A 25,784-nucleotide genomic window follows, 5' to 3' on the forward strand; every position below is an offset into this window, starting at 1 on the left:
GTAAATAATGTGTGGGGGTGGGGAAGAGGGTACTGCATTTACTTAGCTTTACCATGAAATCATTATTGCCCATCCCTTCCTGTCCACTGACCTACGACCCCTTCGCTCCTCAACCCACTGCAATCTGTCTCGCACCCCTGCCGCTTCACTTCCCACTGACCAAGGAAATGCTGCATTTTGTGTTCTCACAATACGCTTATTTTTGCCCATATTGTTTACCTTTTTAACGTTACTTTATAGTTTAAGATAGTCAGCTAACTCCAGTTCAGTTTTGACAGTGGTTTTTCTCCCCACCTTGCCAGCAAAGGAAGGAATCGGAAACTCAGTGTCAGACTGAAAGTAAATATGATTCTGTAAGTGGAGACGCCAAGGACAGTAGCTGGAATGACATAAAAAATTCTGGGTATATATCGCGGTAAGTCTTACCATAAAGTATATGTGTGTGTGGTGCAGCTTCTGGTGGCAACTGTTGGAATCACAGAAGAAATGACCTCTAAACTAAGATCCTGTTTAACTTTTTTTTAGTGTATTTATTTTGAGAGAGAGAGAGAGAAAATGAGAACAAGCGAGGGAGGGGCAGAGAGAGAGGGGAACAGACGATCTGAAGCAGGCTCTGCATTGACAGCACAGAGCCTGATGCGGGGCTCAGACTCACAAACGGTGAGATCATGACCTGAGCCGAAGTCAGACACTTAACCCACTGAGCCACCCAGGTGCCCCTAACTTTTTTTTTTTAATGCACAAATGTCCAGGTAAGTAAAACATAGATTTAACCCTCAAGTAACTTAAACTTATTCAAAGTGGTATGTACCCTAAGAAAGATAAAAATAGAGTGTTATAGAAGTTCAGAATTTCAGCCGCCAAATTAAGTTCTTACCAGAACTTAATTTAGCTATGGAGGATCTACCACGTACTGGGCTCGTCATTAATAGTACCAAATTGTTATTGTGTTATTAGAGTATGGTATAAATCTCTATATGTTACTTAATCCTCAATTATTTATTTCATCCTTATTCTGTCTAGAATAAGAAATAGAAAAATGGGGGGAATGCACCAATAGGTCATTTTTAAAAATAGAAGAGGGAGGTGAGTCACCTAAAAAGTAGGCAATTCAAATAATTTGAAAGTAAAATAAAAGGGAGAATCTGTTAGCATCTATTAGGTATATAGTTTTTTATGCTTTGTGGTACAGGGAATGGTACTGTGGTTCATTTTTCAATTACATGGTTTATTTCTGTGTTTTCCCTTTGTTTTGATATCATACTTAACACTTGGTAATATGGAAACAAGGAAGAGATACAGAACCTCACTGTTCAATACCTAGGGTAATGATTTGATGACAGAAAGATTGAAAATTACAGCTAAAACATGTGATACTTTATCTGTGGACCTAATTGATCTACGGTGCATTCATACTGTATTATGACAAATGGAGAATTGACTGTAATCAATTTGGTTTAGCTACAAGTTGCCCAAAGGAGAATTTACTAGGTGACTAAGAAGTGGCAAAGGCTTTAGTACCCTTCTAATAAAGAGGCTAACCAATATGTCAGTGGACAGCAACACCAGCAGGTAGAGAGAGGGAGCGAACTAGGGACCCAACAGCTCTTCATCGGGTAGAGTCCACTACTGAAGCCATTCATTGTTCATTCAACATTTACTCTAAACAACCGAGCACAGGAAAGTATTCCAGGCTTTGGGAAAAACAAAAGGACTAGTCCTATCCTGAAGGGGCTTAAAATCTATGAGAGAAGATAATACGGGGCAAAACGGAAACATACAAGAAAAAAGCCGTGAACTATAAATGACTCAGTCTGGTTGTGATGATTCTGTAAGTGGAGAAGAGGTTGTCCTAAACGACCATTTTCATTGGCCAAATGTCATATGGTCACATTTTCATTGAACCTTAGATTGTGAGTAAGGAAGAATTAGGTAAACACAGGGAGGAATGGGGATTAGTGAATAAGCATATATATCTGTAAGGCTGTTGTGAAGAGAATTAGAATAATGTACTCTGAAATTGAATTAGACTTTATTTTCCTTTAACTTTATTCAATATGGAGAGTACAGCTGATTGTTTTTCAAATACATAAGCTCTATAATAATACCTAATGCTTATTGAATGCCTACTATATTGTAGGCATTATAAAGAACCTGAGCTCTGGTTCCAGTCATGAGTTCAAGACCCAACTTTGTGATTTGTCAGTTGGGACCTTAGGCATGATGATACTTACCTTTATAGAGTCTATAATCTTAAATAAGATGTCTCTCATTTCAGATGATATATTTATTTTCAACGTTTTTATTTATTTTTGGGACAGAGAGAGACAGAGCATGAACGGGGGAGGGGCAGAGAGAGAGGGAGACACAGAATCGGAAACAGGCTCCAGGCTCCGAGCCACCAGCCCAGAGCCCGACGCGGGGCTCGAACTCACGGACCGCGAGATCGTGACCTGGCTGAAGTCGGACGCTTAACCGACTGCGCCACCCAGGCGCCCCGATATATTTATTTTCATATGGATGTTTTCTTTAATATAGGGCAAAAGTCAATTGGCCCTTCAGAAGTAGGGTATGGATTTCAATGGGCTTTGTAGCCGGGGAGATGGATTTGTACCAAAGTGCCTTGACTAGCTATTTTTAGGGATACAGAGTATTGTTCTTCATTCTCTGTGAAGGTAATTGGCCCATGGAGGATTTGGATCAATTGCCTCTCCTCCTTAACTCTGTGCTCTAGCCAGCTGAGCCAGCTACTAAATTAATAGGAGTGTGCAAATCATAAAGTAATAAACTTAGCCTTATGAGAGACACTAAAGATAATCTAATCTAATTCAACTACTCCCCATCTGCCTGGAGAACAACTTCATAGCAGGCATGCATGCATTCATTTATTTTTTCGTATATTGTTCGATAGATATTTGTTAGATCTTCTGTTTGCCAGGTAAGCTCAGCCTCTGGAAATACAAAGAGAAACAAGAATGCTTTTCTGTATTCAAGGCCACCACAGTTCAGCGGCAGTGGGGAGAGTGAGCTGAGTACGAATAACTGCAAAATACCGAGATTACGTTTAAGTTGTTCAGAGTACTGTGTGAACAGTGCTATGAGAACATTAAGACAGGGGTGTAGGAAGGCCCTACGGCAATGGCGAGATGAGCAGAATGAAGGAAAAACAAGAGTTTCATTAAGTACAAAGAAGTAGGCCATCTCAGCAGAGCAAATAGCAGAAGCAGAAGTGCCGAAGTTGTGAGACCTCGTGCAGGCTGGCTGGAACACAGCACAGAGCGGTGAGGTCGGGCGCGGAAGGGAGACCAGACTACAGTGTGCAGCCCGGCCTTTAAGTCACAGATGCTGAGTTAGCCGGTGATGAGCACACTGACTCAGGAGGCATCCCAGCCAATTGCAGACATCTTTGGTTCCTAGAAAGATTTCTGGCCAAAAAAACCCCAAAAAACAAAAAAAACACTTAAATATAATAGGATTGATTACATTTTTTGCCATAAAAATGCACTGACATAGGATTAAACTGTGTTTTTCTCATTGAGTGCAGAATGCCACAGGAGGCAGAAGTTTAGAGAATTAAGGATGGAATATTTTGGTAGGTGATGGAAAGTATCAGACAGGTTAGATCAGTAGTGTGGTTGCTATAAAAACAAGTGATTAACAGGTGATTCCCAACTAAACAGGAACTTTTTTATTTTTTATACATTTTCTTGGAAAAAATTAGAATGGGTTTGCTTCATTTATATAAACAGAAGAACAAAGAATGCTAGTAGTAGAATTTAAACTACACTCTGAGGGCACCTGGCTGAGTCAGTTGGTGGAGCACGTGACTCTTGATCTTAGGGTCATGAGTTCAAGCCCCACGTTGGGGTTAGCATTTACTCAAATAAATAATTAAAAAAAAAAACACAAACCCTACACTTTCTATTAAAATAAGTTCTATAAGACTTACAGAGTTTAGACATTTTTTATACATCATAAAATAAGATTGAACTATTACCTTATTAAAATTTCTTTTTTTTTTTTAAAGATATCTAACAGATTTTGAGCCGGTTCAGTGCCTGGGACGCGGTGGGTTTGGAGTTGTCTTTGAAGCCAGAAATAAAGTTGATGACTGCAATTATGCTATCAAGAGAATCCGTCTCCCCAACAGGTAAGGGAGGGGCACTGATAATGAACCTGGAGCTAGGACCATATTACTTACTCATCCCACAGGCAATACATCCTTCTTCCTATACTCCATAGATCCTATAGGAAACATAGTTTCTGACCTTCTGAATCTTAGCTTCTGAGGGCTACCAGGTAACCAGCTGTCTAAAAGGGGTGATCTAGGGGCGCCTGGGTGGCTGGCTCAGTCAGTTGAGCATCCGACTTCAGCTCAGGTCATGATCTCACAGTTCGTGAGTTCGAGCCCTGCATCGGGCTCTGTGCTGACAGCTCAGAGCCTGGAGCCTGCTTCCGATTCTGTGTCTCCCTCTGTCTCTGCCCCTCCCCTGCTCATGCTCTGTCTCTCTCTCTGTCTCAAAAAAAAAAAATAAATAAAACATTAAAATAAAAAAATTTAAAAAAGATTAATAAAAGGGGTGATCTATTTATTTTTTTAATGTTTATTTATTTATTTTGAGAGAGAGAGAGAGCATGAGCAAGAGAGAGGGAGAGAAAGAGAAAGGATCCCAAGCAGGCTTCACACCTTCAGCACAGAGACCAGTATGGGTCTCGATCCCCCAAACTGTGAGATAATGACCTGAACCAAAACCAAGAGTTGGACATTCAATCAGCTGAGCCACCCAGACGCCCTGGGGTGATCTATTGAGATTGCTTTGTCTCTACTTAGAAAATCTGCCCTTGTTTTTGATTCTTAACCACTCAGGGCTTTCCCACAATGAATTATGATGACTGTAGACTTTACTACATAGCACCATTTAGAAATAATGTATTTATTGTGGGAAACAGAGAAAGTTATTAAAACTCATTTGTGGGGCGCCTGGGTGGCGCAGTCGGTTGAGCGCCCGACTTCAGCCAGGTCACAATCTCGCGGTCCGTGAGTTCGAGCCCCGCGTCAGGCTCTGGGCTGATAGCTCGGAGCCTGGAGCCTGTTTCCGATTCTGTGTCTCCCTCTCTCTCTGCCCCTCCCCCGTTCATGCTGTGTCTCTCTCTGTCCCAAAAATAAATAAAACGTTGGAAAAAATAAAAATAAAAAAAAATAAAACTCATTTGTGTCTTTTCTCCCCAGAAATATTATTACCATTTTAGGGTGTTTCCTTTTGATTTTTTTGTCTGATCATAAATTTACTTTCTTAGTAGCATAGTTACCAGTACAGTACAGTTTTATCTGTTGCTTCCTTCATTTAATTCTTGGTGTTTTACATGTTATTAAGAGTATTTTATTAAAATGCTAAAATATACTACAAGTATCTTATGGCTGGATGATAGTTCAACTGATACATGTGAAATATTTTAACTGTTCCTTTTTTTGTTTTTTTTTTTAAACATTTGTGTTTCAAATTTGTTGTAGTTAAAAACAGCTTTGCAGTGTTCATCTTTATTTATTTAATTGTCTTTTTAAATGTTTATTTTTTTAATGTTTATTTATTTTTGAGAGAAAGAGACAGAGACAGAGTGTGAGTGGGGGAGGGACAGAGAGAGAGAGGGAGACACAGAATCCGAAGCAGGCTCCAGGCTCTGAACTGTCAGCACAGAGCCCGACATAGGGCTTGAACTCACGAACTGCGAGATCATGACCTGAGCCGAAGCTGGACGCTTAACCGACTGAGCCACCCAGGCGCCCCTTGTTCATCCTTAATATAAATGTTTTACCACATCTGCTTCCTTAGGATAGATTCCTGGAAGTAGGATTTCTGACTCAGAACAGTGTCATGCTTAAGATGATTGCCTTTGAGTAATGCCTTCTTTTCCATCTATTTTAGCATGCTCCTATTGGTTCTGGATTAAATGTGCACTGATTGCTCAGTGTCCTTGTAACTGGTAGTTAAACATTCTGTCCAACAGATAGGGACACAGGACTGGGATGGATTTGTGTACTATGTGACTAATTCTTCTCTTTGATATATAATTTTTGAGTAGTTTACATATTCATATGTGTAAGTTACCACGTAGGATATGAAATTAAGCAAAACTTCTGTCCCCGAGAACCAATAACTCTTCGAAGCTTTTGTGTACATACAAAATAATTTTGTGTATATACAGATAATTACAATACAAGGAAGACTGTTACCTGGTGGCCTAGATTAGTAAATAGCTTCCCATGACAAAAGTGCAGATGTAGCTGAAATCAAGGAAGGCCAGCTTTATGGAGGTGGTGACATCTGGGCTGGGTGTTCAAGAGTAGCCTGTCTCTCAGTAGACGGATGTGTGAGGGAGGGATGTCTCACTACACAGATGGCCCGAGAAGGGCTCTAGGGAAAGCACTTGGAGGTGGCACAGAGAACAGTGAGCATTCTGGCGTGGGTGGAGTAAAGGGTAAGGATGGGGGAGTGTGGAGGAGATGTAAGATGTGGGTTTCAGGACCTTACATGCCAAGCAAGGGGGTTAGACTTTGTTTCGTAGACAGTTGGGTCTTTGAGTAGAGAGGTGACGTGATCAAAGTGGAGGTGGCTCTGGAGGTGGTACGTATAAGTGGCTGACATGAGGAAAGGGTCAGAGATAAATGTTTGTTAGGTTTTAGGTTTGGGTGTTTTGGGGTTGTTGTTTTTTTTTTTTTGTAAGTTTAGTCCTAAGATGTGGAACATTTGTGCGCAGTAGTGGGGACGGGTGAGAAACGAATGAGTGTAATGAATTGAAAAGGAAGAGCTGATAGGACTTGGTAACTGAAGGTGGGGACCTAGAAGTTGAAGAATTCAAAAATATAGCAGGATTCTCAGATTGGGAGAGTAGGACAACAACAGCCAAGCACAGAGGGCAGAGTGGGAGTGGCCATCCATCTCCTGGGGAGAGAGGAGGACGTCACTTGCATTCATTATGTTGTTTCAGGTGATAGTGGGATCCCTAGATATGTGAGATTAGATCCATCAGAAAAGCTGTCACAGCAGAAAATCGAATCCAGATGCTTTTCTTTTTTAAAAATTTTTTTACACTTTTACTTATTTATTTTGAGAGAGACAGAGACAGCGTGAGCTGGGGAGGGGGAGAGAGAGAGGGAGAGGGAGAATCCCAAGCAGGAGAATCCCATGCGCTGTCAGCACAGAGCCTGATGTGGAGCTTGAACTCCCAAACCTTGAGATCATGACCTGAGCCAAGAGTCAGACACCTAACCAACTGAGCCATCCAGGCGACCCAGCAGACACTTTTCTAATACACTTCATTGCCTGTGATATTCAGTATGTGAGACTTGCCTCAAACAAACATGGTAATACAGGTTTTTTGCATCATAATATGTGCTGTGCCAATTATGTATGTACCAGTGTGTTTGTTCTCCATCCTCCTCAGCTGCCATTCTGAGCTCCCTTTTCTGAATACTTAACACCTATTCCTCTTTTTATTGATTTAACAAACATTAAACATTAATCTTTAACGGTCTGTAGTCATTCATTTTTAGTCATCCAAGAGACAATAGATATGTCTGTAGCATTTATTTTTAGAAGAAAAAAAACTAAAAACATGTATTTTTTAAATTGTTTTTAATGTTTATTTATTTTTGAGAGACAAAGACAGGGCATGAGCAGGGATAGGGGCAGAAAGAGAGGGAGACACAGAATCTGAAGCTGGGTCCAGCCTCCAAGCTCTGAGCTGTCAGCGCAGAGCCGGATGTGGGGCTCGAACTCACGAACTGTGAGATCATGACCTGAGATGAAGTCCGACACTTAACCGACTGAGCCACCCAGGTGCCCATAAAATACGTGTATTTTTTAAAATATAAAACCTACCACGTGGATTTTTAGAATTGTGCCACTAGGCTAACTCATTTCTTTCTTTCTTTCTTTTTCTTTTTCTTTTTTTTTTTAAGAGAAAGAGTGCATGAATGGGGTAGAGGGGCAGAGAGAGAGACACAGAGAGAGAGAATCGTAAGCAGCCTCCGTGCTGAGCATGGAGCTCAATCCCATGACCCTGGGATTGTGACCTGAGCCGAAATAAAAAGTCAGAGTTTTAACTGACGAGCTACACAGGAGCCCCTAACTCCTCTGTTTCTAATTTTACATTCAAGAGAGATTTTTATTTTCTTATTTTTTACTATTAGATACGATTACTTTTTCAGATAAGAGCAACCTTCAGTGTTGTCTTTTTTCTATATTTCAGGGAATTGGCTCGGGAAAAGGTAATGCGAGAAGTTAAAGCCTTAGCCAAGCTTGACCATCCAGGAATTGTAAGATATTTCAATGCTTGGTTGGAGGCACCACCAGAGAAGTGGCAAGAAAAAATGGATGAAATCTGGCTGAAAGATGAAAGGTAACTTGGTTAGACATAGACTTAAAAACTAGCACTTCCTTTTAGGCTAGTTTTTCCTTCTGTGAATAAAATATCATTTCTGTAACTAGAGATGTGTGTTGTTTGTTTGTTTTAGGAAAAACTGCTGTTCTCTGTCATGTTTTAGAACATTCTCTAGCCACTTGTTAATTGAAAAGTTTATTTTTTAGAACCTGAATTTTTGAAATTCTTTGTAGATAGGGCTCTACAAATTGTAAATCACTGAGGGATTTACGTTGGCTTTTCTCATCAAGAGAGATTGTCTGCTTTTGTCTCCAGTTTTTTTAAATTTTAGATGTTTAGTTTCTCAGTAGTTAACAAGTCACAACTCTTTTTCGAAGTAGGTTATACGTATTTGCAGCTAAAAATACTTAAACTTACTGCAGATAATTCCTATATCTTGGGAAAGAAGGCTCTTGTAAAAAGGATTAAATGAGAACGAAGAAGAGGCAGGCTGCAGACAGACTGTTCACCAAATAGCTGGGATTAAATCCCAGCCTACGTGTGCCAAACACAGCCCCAGATCCACATGAAGCCATTTGTTCAGGTGGCACTTGTTATAGACGCAGTCAGTAGCCAAACCATGGAAGGACCCAGTGAGGTGATCCTCAGCTCAAGGCCCTGGGAGCTGCTGGCCCAGTGTGGACGAGGGATTCAGAATCACGGCCGCTGAGGAATCCTGTCTTTGGTGGGCCCTCAGTGCCTTGTGTTTTGCATAAAGGCCTTGGCTGCTCTGGCACAACAGATAATGGCTTCGAGTATAAAACGAAGCTTTCCAATTTAAATTTCTTAGAAGAAATGGATGGAATATGACTGTCCTTTGTCACATATAGCATGTTTTTATTTAATCTGTGTGTTGTTTGTCATTTGGTAACTGGCTTTCTTACAGACGAAGCTTTTAGAATAAAGAGTATAGTTCACATAATTTAATCAGCACATACTCCCTCTCTTCCCTTTGTATCTCTCCCACTTGTAGCACAGACTGGCCACTCAGCTCTCCTAGTCCAGTGGATGGACCATCCGTTAAAATACGCAGAATGGACCCTTTCTCTACAAAGGAACATATTGAGATCATAGCTCCTTCTTCACAAAGGAGGTCTTTTTCAGTAGGGATTTCCTGTGGCCAGACAAGTTCATCTGAGAGCCAGTTCTCTCCACTGGAATTATCAGGAACAAACCACGGAGATACCAGCGAATCAGTGGATGCAGCCTACAACCTCCAGGACAGTTGCCTTACAGAGTGTGATATGGAAGACGGTACCATGGACGGCAATGAGGAGGGGCACTCCTTTGAACTTTGTCCTTCTGAAGCTTCCCTTTATGGAAGGTCAAGGGAGCGAACATCCTCTTCTATAGTGTTTGAAGATTCTGGCTGCGATAATGCATCCAGGAAAGAAGAGCACAAAACTGACCGCCTGCATATTGGCAACCATTGTGCTAATAAACTGACTCCTTTCAAGCATTCCAGTAGCAAATCTTCTTCCGAACCTACCTTCTCTATTTCTCCTCCAAGACCGACCACTTTGAGTTTAGATCTCACTAAAAACACTGCAGAAAAGCTCCAGCCCAGTTCACCGAAGGTATATCTTTACATTCAGATGCAGCTGTGCAGAAAGGAAAACCTCAAAGACTGGATGAACAGTCGGTGCACCATAGAGGAGAGAGAGAGGAGCATGTGTCTGCACATCTTCCTGCAGATCGCAGAGGCCGTCGAGTTTCTGCACAGTAAAGGGCTCATGCACAGGGACCTCAAGGTCTGTATTCGGGGAACACCGCCCAGGGGTTTCAGTCTGACATTCTGTGATTGAGAGCAGTTCTTTCGATATTTGTCGGTCTCTAACTGAAGTGCCCTCGGGCAAAGGAGAGTAAAGGCATCAGAGAAGGGAGCAGAGGTCAGGGGAAATAGCCTGAAGGAACCTCTGCAAAAAGAAGTCTTGTGTTTTGAAAACTTCGGGCAGAGCATACCCTGTCCTCTATAATGTGCTTATGTTCATTTTACAGTAAAAAGTATTCCCGGTCCTCCTGATGAAAAGGACCAATCCACCCTGAGCAGATATACCCTGTTTTTCCTATGGCTTTGGGTAACCCTGACATAAGTTCCAGAGGGCCCCAGAGTAGCCTGGTGAAAGGACCCACGAAGGAAGGGCAGACATAGGTTCCGCATTAGCCATTTGGGGAAGGGTGTGAGAAGCTGGATGGGGAAAGAAAGGAAATAGCCACATGATTGTTTCTAGCTCTAAAAACTTTGATTCTATTTTTGGTATATACGGTATTGAATATTGTGGCAATATGATATGCTAAATTCTATAAGATTCTTGCTAAAATACTCAATATTTCTTCAATGTGTGTCTCTGAAATAAGTATATGGAACTTTTACCTGGCTAATTTCGGCCGTATTCCATACGCTCACAGCGATCATCAATCAGCACATGTGTAGGGAATATATAAATACTCTCCTGATGACGAAGTAGCTAAAATTATTGATTGCAGCCATTTTCAGTTTTGTTGCACGTGACCACACACTTTTGTTTCAGGCACCAAAGTAGCTACTTGGACAAGTTATTTTCTTCTCAAATCACCAGTAGTTTTTTTAATCCTTGAATATGTTTTAAGAGTTTGGAATAACAGGGATAAGAATTAGGAATAGTTCCTCTTTTCCAAAGTGATCCTTATTGAGGTATATATAATCACTGTGCTTCAGTGATTTTTAGGGTGGGCCCAAACTGATGAGCAGGAGTTATTTTGCACTGTAAGAAAAGTTCAGAGATGATTTCTTTTGGTTGAAAGGGAGAAGACAACTTCCAGGAAGCCAGATCCCCTTAACCAAAGGGTGCTGGCTATTTGAATACGGTAAACGTTTATCATCTGGTTAGAAACACATTCTTCTTGTACTTAGCACTTACTGTACACACAAGATTCCAAGTTGAAAGGCAATGTAATTATGTTTTCACTGATGATGTATCCTTCTGCCGATTTTATAATGTTAATGAGATATTAGTGAATATTTGTTTAATGCCACAGTGTTGTCTAAAGGTTTTTTCTGCGTTTGTCTATCCACCAAAATAATTCCAATTTCCCCTTAGTTTTTCTAGAAATCAAAAAGTCTGTTCCTTTGTAAAGACCTTTTGTTTTGTTTTGTTTTGTTTTTTAATTTTTTTTTTCAATGTTTATTTATTTTGGGGACAGAGAGAGACAGAGTATGAACGGGGGAGGGGCAGAGAGAGAGGGAGACAAAGAATCAGAAACAGGCTCCAAACTCTGAGCCATCAGTCCAGAGCCTGACGCGGGGCTCGAACCCACGGACCGCGAGATCGTGACCTGGCTGAAGTCGGACGCTCAACCGACTGCGCCACCCAGGCGCCCCAAGACCTTTTGTTTTTAAAGACTTCCAGTGTGCCAGAAAAATTACTCCCACAATTTTTATTCCCAGTGTAAAAAAGGTCTGCATTCTGTTCGTTCTGACCCAAGGCTCTGAGCCATGTTAAACCTTGCGGCCCTTCCACTCCCCAGCTTTTGTTCCTTGCCCAGTTTTTGTCATTGGCGCTCCCCATCCCCCAGTTCTCCAGGCTTCTAGTCTCTTCTCTCTAGCTGGGGCTTCACACTGGGCTTTTCGCAGTTCCTCAGGTATACTGTGTCCTCATAGAACCTGGTGTTTCTCCTTTAAATTCTCATCACACTTGTATTATTTATCCTTTGGTTTCCACGTCTGTTTTGTTCACTTGTTAGTTCCTTAGTACAATGTCTGGCACATTCTGTACGCTCATACCATTTTATTTGTAATATTCTTTTGTTTATGGGAAAAAAGCATTTGTACCGATTTAACCAAAAAGGAAATGTATTGGCCATATAACTGAACTATCCAAGATTCAGGTGAAGCTTGATCTAGGACCAAGAGATGTAGAGGCAGAACCTGGCCCTACCCCATCGCCATTTCGTGTTTCCATTTTCAGGCATGGTTTCCCTTCACGGTCTCAGGATAGGTATCAGCAGTTCTCAGGGCTTCATGTTGTAAGTCTTTGAGGGTCGTTGGATAGGGCATGGGAACAAAAGTATCTCTTTCCCCCAATATTCATCAGAAATCCTGGGTTTCTTTCTAATTGATAAGTCAAGGACACATATCCACCCCTAACCCAGTCTCCTAGCCAGGGGATGGAACCATGTGACTGGCTTATATAACCTCTGGGGTAGTAGCCTCAGGACAACTTCCACACGAACCACGGGGGTTGGTGCACACTTGGGAAGAAGGGAGTTCCCCAAGGCAAGTCAGGATATTTCTGGTGGAAGCACAGGGGGAGATGCTGGAAAACCAAAAAAAAAAAAAAAAAAAAAAGTCCGTTACAGTGTTTAGTAAATAACAACTGACCCCAGAAAAGAAGCAGGGAGGCAGAAAGATGAAACCTAAGGCAGCACAGTCTATTGTTGTCTCTCACATGGAGTCATTTGGGGGAGAGCAGGATGCCATTACTGTAGACTTTGGGTTTTGTGCAATAACTTACTGCTTCAGAGTCGAAACTGTAGAATCGTATTTTGCAGTTTAGGAGTAAAATGTTATTTATTTATTTATTTTTTTAAATTTTTTTTTCAACGTTTTTATTTATTTTTGGGACAGAGAGAGACAGAGCATGAACGGGGGAGGGGCAGAGAGAGAGGGAGACACAGAATCGGAAACAGGCTCCAGGCTCTGAGCCATCGGCCCAGAGCCCGGCGCGGGGCTCGAACTCACGGACCGCGAGATCGTGACCTGGCTGAAGTCGGACGCTTAACCGACTGCGCCACCCAGGCGCCCCGGAGTAAAATGTTATTTAGCAGTGTTGGAGGCCCAGTGACATTCAATGTCATGAGCTAAATGACTTCCTTTCTCCTTATTTCAAGGGCTTCGACAGTGTTTATGTTAGCCAGGGTTAGCATAGGTGCTGAAGGAACGATGATGTATTTCACACGGGCAGTTGGAGGAACCCACAAGAAATCTGGTTGGATATATCCCACAAATAGTTGTATGTGAGGGTTTAGAACTCAGGACAGTGGTCTGGGAGTATATGGGAGCCTAGGGTATTAGAAGAGGCAGCACAAGGTAGTAGTGAAGAGCTCTTATTCTCCTTGGTAGCCTACTTCCCCCTCTCAGACACAAACCCAAAGGTCAGTCTGTTTTATTCATTCATCAAATAGAAGTGATGAGCTACCATAGGGCAATGATTGTCCTGAATGCTGGCCTTGTGGCAGTGAACCAGAAGTCTTTTTCTTAGGGAAACTTGAACTTGAATTTCCTGGGTTTGAATCCCTGATCCACCACTTGCTAGATGGGTAACCTTGGGCAATTTACTTAATTGTTCTGGACCTCAGTTTTCATATCTGTAAAATGGGGGTCTAAAAGGACTAATACGGTTGTAAGTATTACATGAGTTAATAGTGGTAGACTGCTTTATTTTTTTTTTAATTTTTGTTTATTTTTGAGAGAGAGAGAGAAAGCATGAGCAGGGTGGGTGGGCAGAGAGAGGGGGGGACAGAGGATCCAAAGCAGGCTCCGGACAGCAGAGAGTGCTGCGCTGAGAGCAGACAGCCCAATGCGGGGCTCGAACTCACAAACTGTGAGATCATGGCCTGAGCTGAAGTCAGACGCTTAACTGACTGAGCCACCCAGGCACCCCAGTAGTGGTGAACTGCTTTAGAACTGGTGCATTACCAGTGTTGTGTATGCCTTTGCTGTTATTATTACTGTTAACTATCATGGCTTAAGTCATAAACATAAAAAGCCTGCCCAAGGAGAGTCCAGAATACTGAGATTGAGGACTGGGTCCTGGAGAATGTGAATCTCTAAGAGTTTAAATAGATGTTCAATCAATGCTAGCTCCCTTTGTCACCCCTCCCTTTTCCTTACTCAACATTGGATGATTGCTTTTATTTTTATATTAGTCCATTTTAAAGAGAAACATGTTTGAGACTATCTAGTTTCTTGTATATATCTTCTACAGTCATTTAAATAATTCTCTTCAGTTCTCTTCTTCTCCATATACACCCACCATACCTTTATCTTATTTTTTCCAGCCTTCCAACATATTCTTTACAGTGGACGATGTGGTCAAGGTCGGAGACTTTGGACTAGTGACTGCAATGGACCAGGATGAGGAAGAGCAGATGGTTCTGACCCCAATGCCAGCATGTGCCAGACACACAGGACAAGTAGGGACCAAACTGTATATGAGCCCAGAGCAGGCAAGTTTTTTGTTTTCTTTCTGAATTGAAAATGGATTTTCAGTTAGAATGGCCACAAACTAGATGAGCCCCAGGAATCTCCATCCACATTCTCTTCAAAATACCCAATACAATAAAATCTGAAAATCATGGAAACTGGTAGTAGTATTCATAGACAGCACAGCTAGGGTGCCATTTCTACAACCTGAGTTGGGGATGAATTAAGAAAAATACAGCGCATAAAACACACTCACCCCTGCACCAAAACCTGACAGTAACCGGAAATTTAGAAAAAGACTTGGAATGCCCCTCTCCCAAACGTAACTCCAGTTCATCTTGTGTAAACTATGTAGAAACTGGTTTCAGAGCCAGCCAGAGCCAGAGTACTGTACTGGGCTGCTCATTCCAGTAATTCACAAGCAACTTCTAGAATGTACCAGGGCAGGAACTAGTGGTAGATGGGCTAGGATGTGTTGCCTTGTGGTATGCTTAGTCTCCCAAGGACACGCACTGAGAACGGACAGGGCCTAGAAGAGTAGTGGGAGCAGGGCATCCCGAGAGCATCAGAGAAGCATGCACAACCACCACCAGGCTAACCATACTCACAGGCTTACAGATGCTTCTGCGACAGCCGATCTAGGACTTTGTGGTCTCGATACCTGTTTATACTTGTAAACGTGATTGAGAACCCAAGAGTTTTTCTTATGGGATCTTACCTATCAATATTTGCCAAGTTAGAGGTTAATATTGAGAAATTCATAAAAATAGCAATATTGAACCCATCGCATCTCAAAGACATTTCTATGAGAAATAAGTATTTTCCAAAACAAAAACAAGTTAGCAAGAAGAGTGGCATTTGTGTACATTTTTTGCAAATCTTATCGGACTTAAAACAGCCAGATTCTCACATCTGATTTTGCATTTAATCTGTTGCACTGTGTTATTTTGGCTGAAGGAAATGAAAATCGGACCTCACACGGATACATAGTTGGAAAGGGAGGAGTATTTAATAGCATTTTCAGGTAATTGTGAGGGTTTGTCTTTGGTAGTGCATCAAAACTTAGTAAGTGATAGTTTCTTAAAAGTCATTTGCCCTGTGGAGTCTAAAACCGTGTCCACTAAACGTTTGTATTCTGTTACTGTAACGTCCTTGGTCCTTTTTGTACTTTGAAAGGATCTTTCGCTGTTGCATGATTTTGTCACATTGTGTGTTGGTAACTTGAAAACTGTCGGTTCCCTACGTTATGCAACTTTTCCAAAAGTTGTCACAAGTCATTATCTAGTATTTTAAAAAATAACTTGGATTAATATCTCTACCAGTCTCACTAGAAAAGGCTTTAGACATTAAGAAGCCCCCATGGTGAATATGAATTTTCCCAAACTCTGACTTCATGCCAAAGCTCAGTTTTTATCATTAGCCACAAACACTGTCAGTTTACCTTGAAGTGCCAATCTCACTTTGTTCACCTGTAAGAAAATGTCTCGGGCGTCTGGGTGGCTCAGCCGGTTAAGCATCAGACTTCAGCTCACGTCACGATCTCACCATTTGTGAGTTCGAGCCCCGTATCGGGCTCTGTGCTGACAGCTCAGAGCCTGGAGCCTGCTTTGGATTCTTTGTCTCCTTCTGTCTCTGCTCCTCCCCCACTCTCACTCTGTCTCTCTCTCTCTCTCTCTCTCTCTCTCTCTCTCAAAAATAAACATTTTTTTTAATTAAAAAAAAAAAGAAAGAAAATGCCTGTCAGGTAACCAAGTTGGAATAACCATAGTTTGTCGACCAGTTGTTGCTTCAAGTCAAAATGGTGACAAAATGGGAAAAGCAACCAGTTTATGAGGCTGACGCGCTGCCTGCTGTGCTAAGGAGGCAGGTGAAAAGCAACCAGTTTATATTACAACTCCAACAACTGCACAGTCGCTTTCTCTTGAGACAACCACTAGGCCTGGGTGTGGAGCAGAAATGTTTTATGAATATTTCCCATTTTGTCATGCAGACCATTATAAAGATAGGTACCTAAGGGTCGAGATGTAATACAATTAAGGATTTTTACTGCTTCAGCAAAGACATTCTAAGGGAAACTGCCTTTTTTGTTGTTGTTTAACTGTATGTGGCACCGAAGAATATCATTACCACTGGTACAGCTCGGTGTGGCTGCCTCGATTCACGCTAAGCTTCCCACAGTGCAGATGTCAACATAGAGAGGAGACAAATCATACCTTAGTAGGAGTATGGAAATAGTCCTGACCTTGCAGGCCTCCTGAAAGGATGTTGGGATCTTCAGGGATCTGTAGGCCAGACTTTGAGAATCTGTGGATTAGATGATCTTTGGAAGGTTATATCAGAGACCAGTCATAGGAATTGCCTTTGAGAAGGAAGAATATTTAACTGTTGTACAATATCCCATTCCACCCCTGCCCCCAGACACCCTTTGAAAGAGATGACTCTCCCTCCACTCCTTGTCAGGATCTATCCCATTGTACTGTTTATGCTTCTCACAGCATTTCTAACTCTCTGAAATTTTTTCCTCCCCTCTAAAATACGAGCTATCAGAAGAGAGACCTAATTTTTCTCTTGTTTTACTTTATCCCGAACACCTACAACCGTGATAGGATGAGTGAGTATGAATGTCAGTGGAAACATAGACACTAGATGGACTCAGCTAACCCCACACTGCTGTGCTGTGACTGGATTGTGGCTTGCGGCTGATGCGTGTGCTCACGTGCGCACATGTGGGTGTGTGTTTGTTGGAGGAAAGGGCTGCCATCTGAGAAAGGAAGAGATCAATCATAAATGATATCATATTTGTTGTTGTTGAAGATACTAGAAATCAAGGATAGCCAGAGAAATTTTGCCATTGACACTGCAGTGAAAATATGGTAGTTAAAAATAGTCTTAATTCTCTTAACAATTACCTTGTTGTTATTCTATATTATACACTCTTCAATATAGACACTGTCACTTTATAAAATGTCCCTTTATTTTTTTTAAACATGTTCATTTACTTATTGTGAAAGAGAGTGTGAGAGAGAGAGAGCAGGGGAGGGGCAGAGAGAGGGAGCAGGAAAGAGAATCCTAAGCAGGCTCCACACTGTCAGTACAGAGCCCCGTGTGGGGCTCAAACTCACAAACTGCAAGATCATCACCTGAGCCAAACAAGAGTCAGATGCTTAACCCACGGAACCACCCAGGTGCTCCTAAAATGTCCCTTTATATATATATAAAAACAAAAAACAAAAAAGAACAGTTAACTGTCTGACTTCGGCTCAGGTCATGATCTCACAGTTCGTGGGTTTTAGCCCCGCGTCGGGCTCTGTGCTGACAGCTGAGAGCCTGGAACCTGCTTTGGATTCTGTGTCTCCCTCTCTCTGCCCCTCCCCTACTCATGCTCTGTCTCTCAGAAAATAAATGTTACCCAAAAAATTTAAAAACAAAAAATGTCCCTTTAAAAGTCTCGCAGAATACTTTGTATGAATTGTCTTAACCAAGTTTCAGAAGCTGTGTTAAATTGTTTTAAAATATATTTTATCAAAGCTCTCAATTTTTTTTACCCTTCTAGGAGAAAATAAGTGAGCAGAGACCAGCTACTTTTTTCTTGGTTGTAATTACCAAGAAATACGGTCCAAGTTCTAATATTGCACCGTGATAAACTCTCAAAGGGTATATTTATATTATATTCTACCCCTCTTGAGATTTTACACTTAATTCCTTAATTTTTAGATATTTTGTAGAGATCACTTTGTGTGATCACTTTTTGTAGAGATCGTGAAGCTACATTGTTTTTTAAATGTACGTAATCATACTTTTTCCCCCTCCTTATATATCGATCTATTCTGTATGTAGGATATCTAGGAATGTATAAAGAAAAATTTAAAATCACTTACTAAAAAATCTCTAAAACATCAACAGTGGTTCTTATTTCTTTTTTCTGTATATGTATACACCCTTTACAACACGTATTTATACATACTTTATTTTGGAAAAGAAACTTGAGATTCTAGTCCATAAGATTTTGGATAAAATATTAAAATTAAGCATTTCCCACATTATTAAATGTTTTTAGAAAATAGCTTTGGGTATATAGTATTCTCTCTGTGAAGCAATTTATTCAATGTTCGTTTTGGGCATTTTAGTTACTTACTTACAAGTTTTGCTATTAGGAGTATTACTTAAATAACTATCCCTGCGTACAGATCTCCCCATTTCCACCTACCTTTGGGTGGATGAAATAAAATAGGACTATTAAATGGAAGTCAGTGCTTTCTGCCAAGTTGCTTTTCATGAAGGTGTGTTATTTTCCAAATAGTGTGTGAGGGCGTCCTTTTCACTGTAGCCCTAGAAGCTCTGTTTTTGAAGAGTTTGGGGAGTTTGGAATACTTTCCAACCCCCCAAAGGGAAGAGGGAAGGGAAGAGGGAAAGGTAATGTCACCAATGTTGGCATTGACACTCTCCCGAGCTGATACTCTTTACACACAGAGGCAGGCTGGCTGGTAGAAGGAGCCTGGGAGGCTGGTGTCAGCTGCCACGTAGGAGGTGGGAGAGGGCTTCGAGTCCCCCATTAAGAAATGCCACCATGGGGGCGCCTGGGTGGCTCAGTCGGTTAAGCGTCTGACTTCAGCTCAGGTCACGATCTCGCGGTCCGTGGGTTCGAGCCCCGTGTCGGGCTCTGGGCTGATGGCTCGGAGCCTGGAGCCTGCTTCCGATTCTGTGTTTCCCTCTCTCTCTGACCCTCCCCTGTTCATGGTCTGTCTCTCTCTGTCTCAAAAATAAATAAAAAACGTTAAAAAATAAAAATAAAAAAAAGAAATGCCACCATGGAGTGCTTTCAGAGTAACGCCCTTCTCTAATGTTTGCCAAATGTGAAGTTCTCTGCCTAGAGTGATTTTCACACGTAAAAGGGTTCTTCTAAGTCCGGGGAAGTCACTTTTAATTTGAACGAGGCTTTGTTTTATGGAGCAGTTGGGCTGTAATTCGTCTGTTCATTTTAACAAATAAGTTTTTATTGAGGGCCTTCTCTATACTTAGCCCAGTGCCTGATGGTGAGAACACAAAAGCGGCAGTTTCCTTCCCTCCAGGACTTTATAATCTAGTTGTGAACAATAAGAAATATACGCATGTAAAATACAACTAAGAATGCAAAGCAGGCCACAATTAAGTACCATAATGAGGGCTAACCACAGTTGATTAGTGGTTTGGAGTAATGAAGATTTTCTCATAAAAATGGGTGAGGTCTAAGATGATTAGAAATGAGAGATCTGCTTGAGATAGTGTTGGCTTTGAAAATCTTCACCTCGAGGGTAGTTGAGCAGCTTTTACTGGCTCCCACAAACTTTTTTTAGCACTGCAAGGCTCCAGGTTTCTTCGGGGCCTGTTTTACTGATGCGTATCTCAGAGCGGTACCTGGGCTTTCCTTCTGTAATGCTGAGTAGTTTAATTACTCTTGCTGTGGTGAGTTGAAGAAAAGAGGCTGGGAGTGATTATTAACTCTTTGCTGACGTTTTTACCCATACGATTACGTTTAAACCAAGAAGTGACTAGGTCAACTTTGGGATTCACTAAGGCTGTATTAATTTTGTATGACCTCTGTTAATTTTTTTCTAATATCTCTTCTTTATATGGGATTGCAGATTCATGGAAGCAACTACTCTCATAAAGTGGACATCTTTTCTTTAGGCCTCATTCTGTTTGAACTGCTGTACCCATTCAGCACTCAGATGGAGAGAGTCAGGGTAAGTTCCCCCTACTCAGAAAAGATGCAAAAAGAAAATACTCAAGTTTACAAAAGAAAGGATTTTAAAAGGAGAGTAACTTATTCTGGATACCATCAGACTAGTTGACTGTAAGTGAAAAGGTCACATGAGCTTTACAGGGATGATTTGTAGACTGTTTACTTCCATTTAAAGCTCAGTTTTCAAAAATTATTTGATGATTCCTTGTTGCTTAAATTCATCATTAACAATATCCTACCCTCAGTCAATTTGTAATAAGTGCAAAACTAGGACCACGAGTAATGGGGGCGGAGAGGGAGTGACGGTGGTCTTTGGTCAGAAAAGAGTTTTTCTGAGGGCAAGTGGCCACACACTCATACACTTAAAAACTGGCAAATTAAGCATAATTAATGTTTTTTTTCTCTGAAAATAAGCCATGACCATGGCTTTTAAGGAAGACTACTGAAAGTCTTTAAAATTTTTTTAAGCTTTAGATTGAGAGCAGGCAAACACGAGTGGGGGAGGGGCAGTGAGAGAGGGAGGGAGAGAGAGAGAGAGAGAGAAAGAGGGAGAAAAAAATCCCAAGCAGTCTGCACGCTCAGCGCGGAGCCCTACGAGGGGCTCCATCCCACGACCCTGGGATCATGACCTGACCTGAAATCAAGAGTCAGATGCTTAACCAGCTGAGCCACCAGGTGCCCCAACTACTGAAAGTCTTTTAAAAGGAGGCCATTGTCACATTTCCCCCCATTGTTCATAAGTGGTCACCCTCAACTTTTCTAACTGCTATCCCCAGTACTTACCTCCATATTTCTAAAGTTTGTTCTTATCACCATTTCTGTATCCGTTTTAGATCTTATTTATTGACTCCTGTCCATGGTAGAAGAGGATACAGTTCTCACATAGTATCAAAGGGCTCATATTTTCTAACCAAAAGGACCTACCAAGTACTCTGTATAATAAATGGGAAAAAAAGAAGAAAATTAAAAAACCGGGATGGCTAAATTTCAGAACACTCTAAAAACTTCTAGAAAGATATGAAACAGGTCCAACATATGTAAAGAATCAGAATCATACGGCATCAAAATTTATGTTGTTACAAGTATATCAAAGAACTCTGTCAAGAAAGTGAAAATCCCCTACAGAATGGGCGAAAATGTTTGTGAACCATAGATCTGATAAGGTCTAGTGTTCAGAATATACAAAGAACTATTACAATTCAAGAACAAAAAGACAACTCAATTAAAAAATGAGCAAAGGACTTGAATAGACATTTCGCCAAAGAAGGGATACAAATAATACAAATTAATACAAATCAAATGCAACAAAAAAATACAAATCAAAATCACAATGAGATACTACTTCACACCATCTGTGACAACTGTAATAAACAAAACAAAACAAAACAAAATAACAAATGTTAGAAAGGATATAGAGAAATTGGAAGTCCCATACCTTTGCTGGTAGGAATGAAAAATGGTACAGCCACTGGGGAAAGCAGTTTGTCAGTTACTCAGAAAATTAAGCATAGAGTTACACATGACTCAACAGTCCCACACCTGGGTATTTCCCCAAAAGCAAGGAAAACATAGGTCCACATACAGACTTGCTTGCATGCAAGTGTTCACAGTAGCATCTTCATAGTAGCCAAAAAGTAGAGACAACCCAAATGTGAGTCAGCTGATGAAAAACAAAATGATGTGGTGTGCCTGTGCTATGGAATGTTATTCAGCCACGAAAGGAAATGAAACACTGACAAATGCTACACCACCGATGACCCTCGAGAGTGTTACACTGAGTGCAAAGCCAGACACAAAAGGCCACCTGTTGTAGGATTCCACTGATGTGAAATATCTAGAATATGTAAATCTATACAGACAAAGCATATCCGTAGTTGTCAGGACCTGGGGGTAGATGGGGATGGAGAGGGGCTGTTTAACGGGCTGCTTTTTGGGGTGATGAAAACGTTCTCCAATTAGATAGTGGTGATAGTTGTACAACATTGTGGACAGAATAAAAACCACTGAAGGCACTTTTAAGCGGTTAAAACTGCATTTTATTTCGATAAAAAATATTTTTAAAATGTAGTTATGTAAAAACAATTTGAGTTAAATGAAGCCAGAATTTATCTTGACCGTGAAAAATTGTTCTATGGGCTACACCAAATAACATACTCTTTGTCTTCTTTCTGATACATTTTCCCCCCAGAATGGCCTTTTCTCAGTTGCTTCGTTTTCTGTGAACCTCTATTGTCATTTTTAACGTGTTCAAAATCTGTCACATATCTATCGCACAGTATTTTCTCAGTGCTCAGTATAGCTTATCTGTCTGGTTTTGGGGGTTTTGTTTTGTTTTGTTTGCCTTTTCTTGGAGTCTTGCTTCTCAAAGCTTTTGTCCTCCCATCTGAACTGAATACCCCCTGGACTTTCTATAAGGTGTCACCCAGGGCACACTTGCCCTTCCCCGCCTGGGTCCCTGTCTCCCAGATTCCATGTTTCCCCTCTTCCTTGCACTACTCCCTTATTTTGCTAGAGCACATTCTGCAGCCAATTCCTCAGAAAGAATGTATGAGAGAGAAATTTTAGAGTCTCCGCGTTTCTAAAAGATATTTTTCCCGTCTTTAAATGTAATTGATGAATTGGCCAGCTTCTAATCCTGGATTGGAAATAATTTTCCTCAGAACCTTGAGGGCATTGACTCCGCCTTACAGTTTCCAGTGCTGCAGAGCTGGTGCCTCTGCGATACCTGATTCTTTTATGTGGAATCTTTGGAACCGTTTTGTTTTCCTTTCTGGAAGCTCTTACGAAATTCAGTCCTTTCATTGATCTCTTTTCCCCTCACTTAATGTACTTAACACCGGTAGGTCCTTGCAGTTAGAAGATGTGACCCCTTCAGTTCTAGTAAATTTCTTGTGCCAGTTCTTTAGAAATTCTTCTCCACTTTTCTGTTTTGCTATAACTCCTGACTTAATCCTATAATTGGCTAATTTTTTCCCTCCTATTTCCCATTTGTTTGTACGGTTCTTTTGTAAGAGTTCCTTAACTCGTTATTCCAATTTCCTAAGTTTTTATTTTGACAATCCAATTTTTAATGTCCAAGATTGTTCCTTTTTAGAACATTCCATTCTTTTTACGTGGATTCACTATCTTCTCTTAAATCTGAGAATCTTATTTTAAAAGTTTTGTTCTCTATTATGTCTTTCTCTGGAACATAAAGAGAGTGATAACATGTATGAAAATTTCCCAATGAACTTTGAAAAGCTTCGTTTTATACTCAGGATTCAGCACAATTAACTTTGTTTGTTTGTTTGTTTGTTTTGTTTTGTTTTCACTCAAAAAAAAAAATAAGAAAAAGAAAAACAGGGATACCTGGCTGGCTCAGTCAGCAGAGCGTGAAACTCTTGATCTCAAAAGTCATGAGGTTGAGCTCCACGTTGGGGATAGAGATAACTAAAAAAAGAGAGAGAGAGAGAGAGAGAGAGAGAGAGGAAGAAAGAATGTACTCTTTCATATCAAATACAAAGAGGCTAGATACAAATAGAAAAAGTTACCCACGTAAGGTCACAAATAATTTATTCATGAATGATTGAGGTTTTTTTTTTTACACAGATTAATGTGTTTTCAGTTAAAATCGAGGTGTCAGTATAATATGTACAATTCAAGCATGATTGTGTCTGAATTATTTTCTAGATTTTGATGATTTGATGGCATGTAAGATCTGTGCTCTGGAAGCACTTCTGTGTAGATTGTCAGGTCAGGAAAAGCTATTGATAAATTTTCCGTCTGTTTAATACTCAATTTTCTTCTTAGTCACTCTGTGAGAGTATCAAAAAATACGTTTAAACAAATAAATCCATAGGTCCAAACCGATTTAAAAACCAGTAACACTTTTCTTTCTTTATAGATCTTAACTGATGTAAGAAATCTCAAATTTCCACCACTGTTTACTCAGAAATATCCTCGTGAGGTTTGTATAATTCTAATCTTTTATTTTCTTGTGAATCAAATTCAGAACTTAAAGGGTCTTGAGCCATTAATTCATCAGTTTCCCATTTTACAGATGAGGAAGCCAGAGGTCTAGAGAAGAAAGGGACCTGATCCCAAGCGTACACAACTTGTTAAAATCACAGACTGAACTTGGGTCTGGGGTCCTTGGTGGGGCCCTCAGCCCCGTGTTCTGTGTTCCCTGTTGGGTTATGTCCTATGTGTGCATCCTGTGTGTCCTTTGGCTTGAGTAAGGCTGAACTCCTAGCGCACTCACGGGCATAGAGCTGCTCCTGGGACCGCGCCATTAATCTCTTTATTTCAGTGAATTTGGGAGGGACCTTAAAAACTGGCTGATTTCTTTAAAAAGCAGGGCAGCGGGGGGGCGGGGGGGGTCACTAATTTCCATTGATTATGTGTGTTGGAGTGAAAGCACTCAGAGCGACACTGTAAAATGGTTCAGCAGAGTGGGAAGGAAAAATTAAGCTGGTCTTGATGGAAGAAATTGTATGTAATGAACCTTTGAAGTTTGTTTTTGCTACTTTTGTTATTTTTATTTCATAATATATTTGGTCCACACGCACATCATTTTATAAATCTTGAATTTTCTTAAATAATTAAACTGAAGTAAATCAGACTGTGTGTTAATTATCAAATTAGAAAAAAGTCCAAATTTATCTGTCAGTGAAGAACTGCATTCAAAAATTATCTTTATAGGGGTGCCTGGGTGGCTTAGTTGAGTGTTCCACTTTGGCTCAGGGCATGATCTCGATGTGAGTTCAAGCCCCTCTCGGGTGAACTTGAGCCCCACTCTGGGCTCCACACTCTCTCTCCCTCTCTCTCTGCCCTTCACTCACTTGTGCTCTCTCTCTCTTATAAATAATAAGTAAATTAAAAAAAAATTTTTTTTAATCTCTTTTTTGAGAGAGAAAGATAGTGTGAGCAGGGGAGGAACAGAGAGAAAGGGAGACACAGAATCTGAAGCAGACTCCAGGCTCCGAGCTGTCAGCACAGAGCCCGACGTGGGGCTCAAACTCACAAACCGTGAGATCATGACCTGAGCCGAGTCAGACGCTTAACTGACGGAGCCACCCAGGTGCCCCAGTAAATAAATTTTTAAAAATGACCTTTATAGGGGTGTCTGGGTGGCTCCGTCAGTTAAGCAACTGACCACCTCTTGATTTCGGCTTAAGTAGTGATCTCATAATTTGTGGGATCAAGCCCCAGGTCATACTCTCTGCTGGCAATGTGGAGCCTGCTTGGCATTGTTACTCCCTCTCTCTCTGCCCCTTCCTGCTCGTGTGCTCTCTCCCGCTCTCTCTCTCTCTCTCAAAATAAATAAACTTTAAAAAAATGATCTTTATAATATAGAGATACACTAAGCTAAAATGAAATATATTTTACTAAAAATTACTTCGTTATATATTTTTCAAAGTTGATGATTCAATTTCCAAGGTGGCTTATAAGAATATTACATTGGGGCACCTGGAAAAA

At 40.8% G+C, this 25,784-nt stretch overlaps 1 protein-coding gene and 1 long non-coding RNA gene across 3 annotated transcripts in view; one reads left to right on the forward strand and one right to left on the reverse strand.

Annotated features, from left to right (window-relative positions):
• Positions 1-25,784, forward strand: part of EIF2AK3 (eukaryotic translation initiation factor 2 alpha kinase 3) — a 69,200-nt gene that overhangs the window by 40,764 nt on the left and 2,652 nt on the right. The window contains exons 10-16 of one of the 2 annotated variants that reach the window (XM_040496803.1): positions 303-415; positions 4,028-4,150; positions 8,251-8,400; positions 9,395-10,172; positions 14,461-14,628; positions 20,227-20,328; positions 24,211-24,273. In XM_040496803.1, the coding sequence (XP_040352737.1) occupies positions 303-415; positions 4,028-4,150; positions 8,251-8,400; positions 9,395-10,172; positions 14,461-14,628; positions 20,227-20,328; positions 24,211-24,273 (1,497 nt within the window). The remainder of the gene's footprint in view (positions 1-302; positions 416-4,027; positions 4,151-8,250; positions 8,401-9,394; positions 10,173-14,460; positions 14,629-20,226; positions 20,329-24,210; positions 24,274-25,784) is intronic. The other variant, XM_040496804.1, reaches the window with a different exon arrangement.
• On the reverse strand, positions 11,357-11,902 carry LOC121044480 (uncharacterized). The gene is made up of 2 exons (XR_005797321.1): positions 11,788-11,902; positions 11,357-11,540 (listed from the first exon to the last, which is right to left on the reverse strand). It is a non-coding gene; the product is annotated as an uncharacterized LOC121044480 (long non-coding RNA).

The sequence above is a fragment of the Herpailurus yagouaroundi genome, unplaced genomic scaffold (assembly GCF_014898765.1).
Source record: "Herpailurus yagouaroundi ecotype Mexico unplaced genomic scaffold, PumYag 188, whole genome shotgun sequence".
NCBI lineage: Eukaryota > Metazoa > Chordata > Mammalia > Carnivora > Felidae > Herpailurus > Herpailurus yagouaroundi.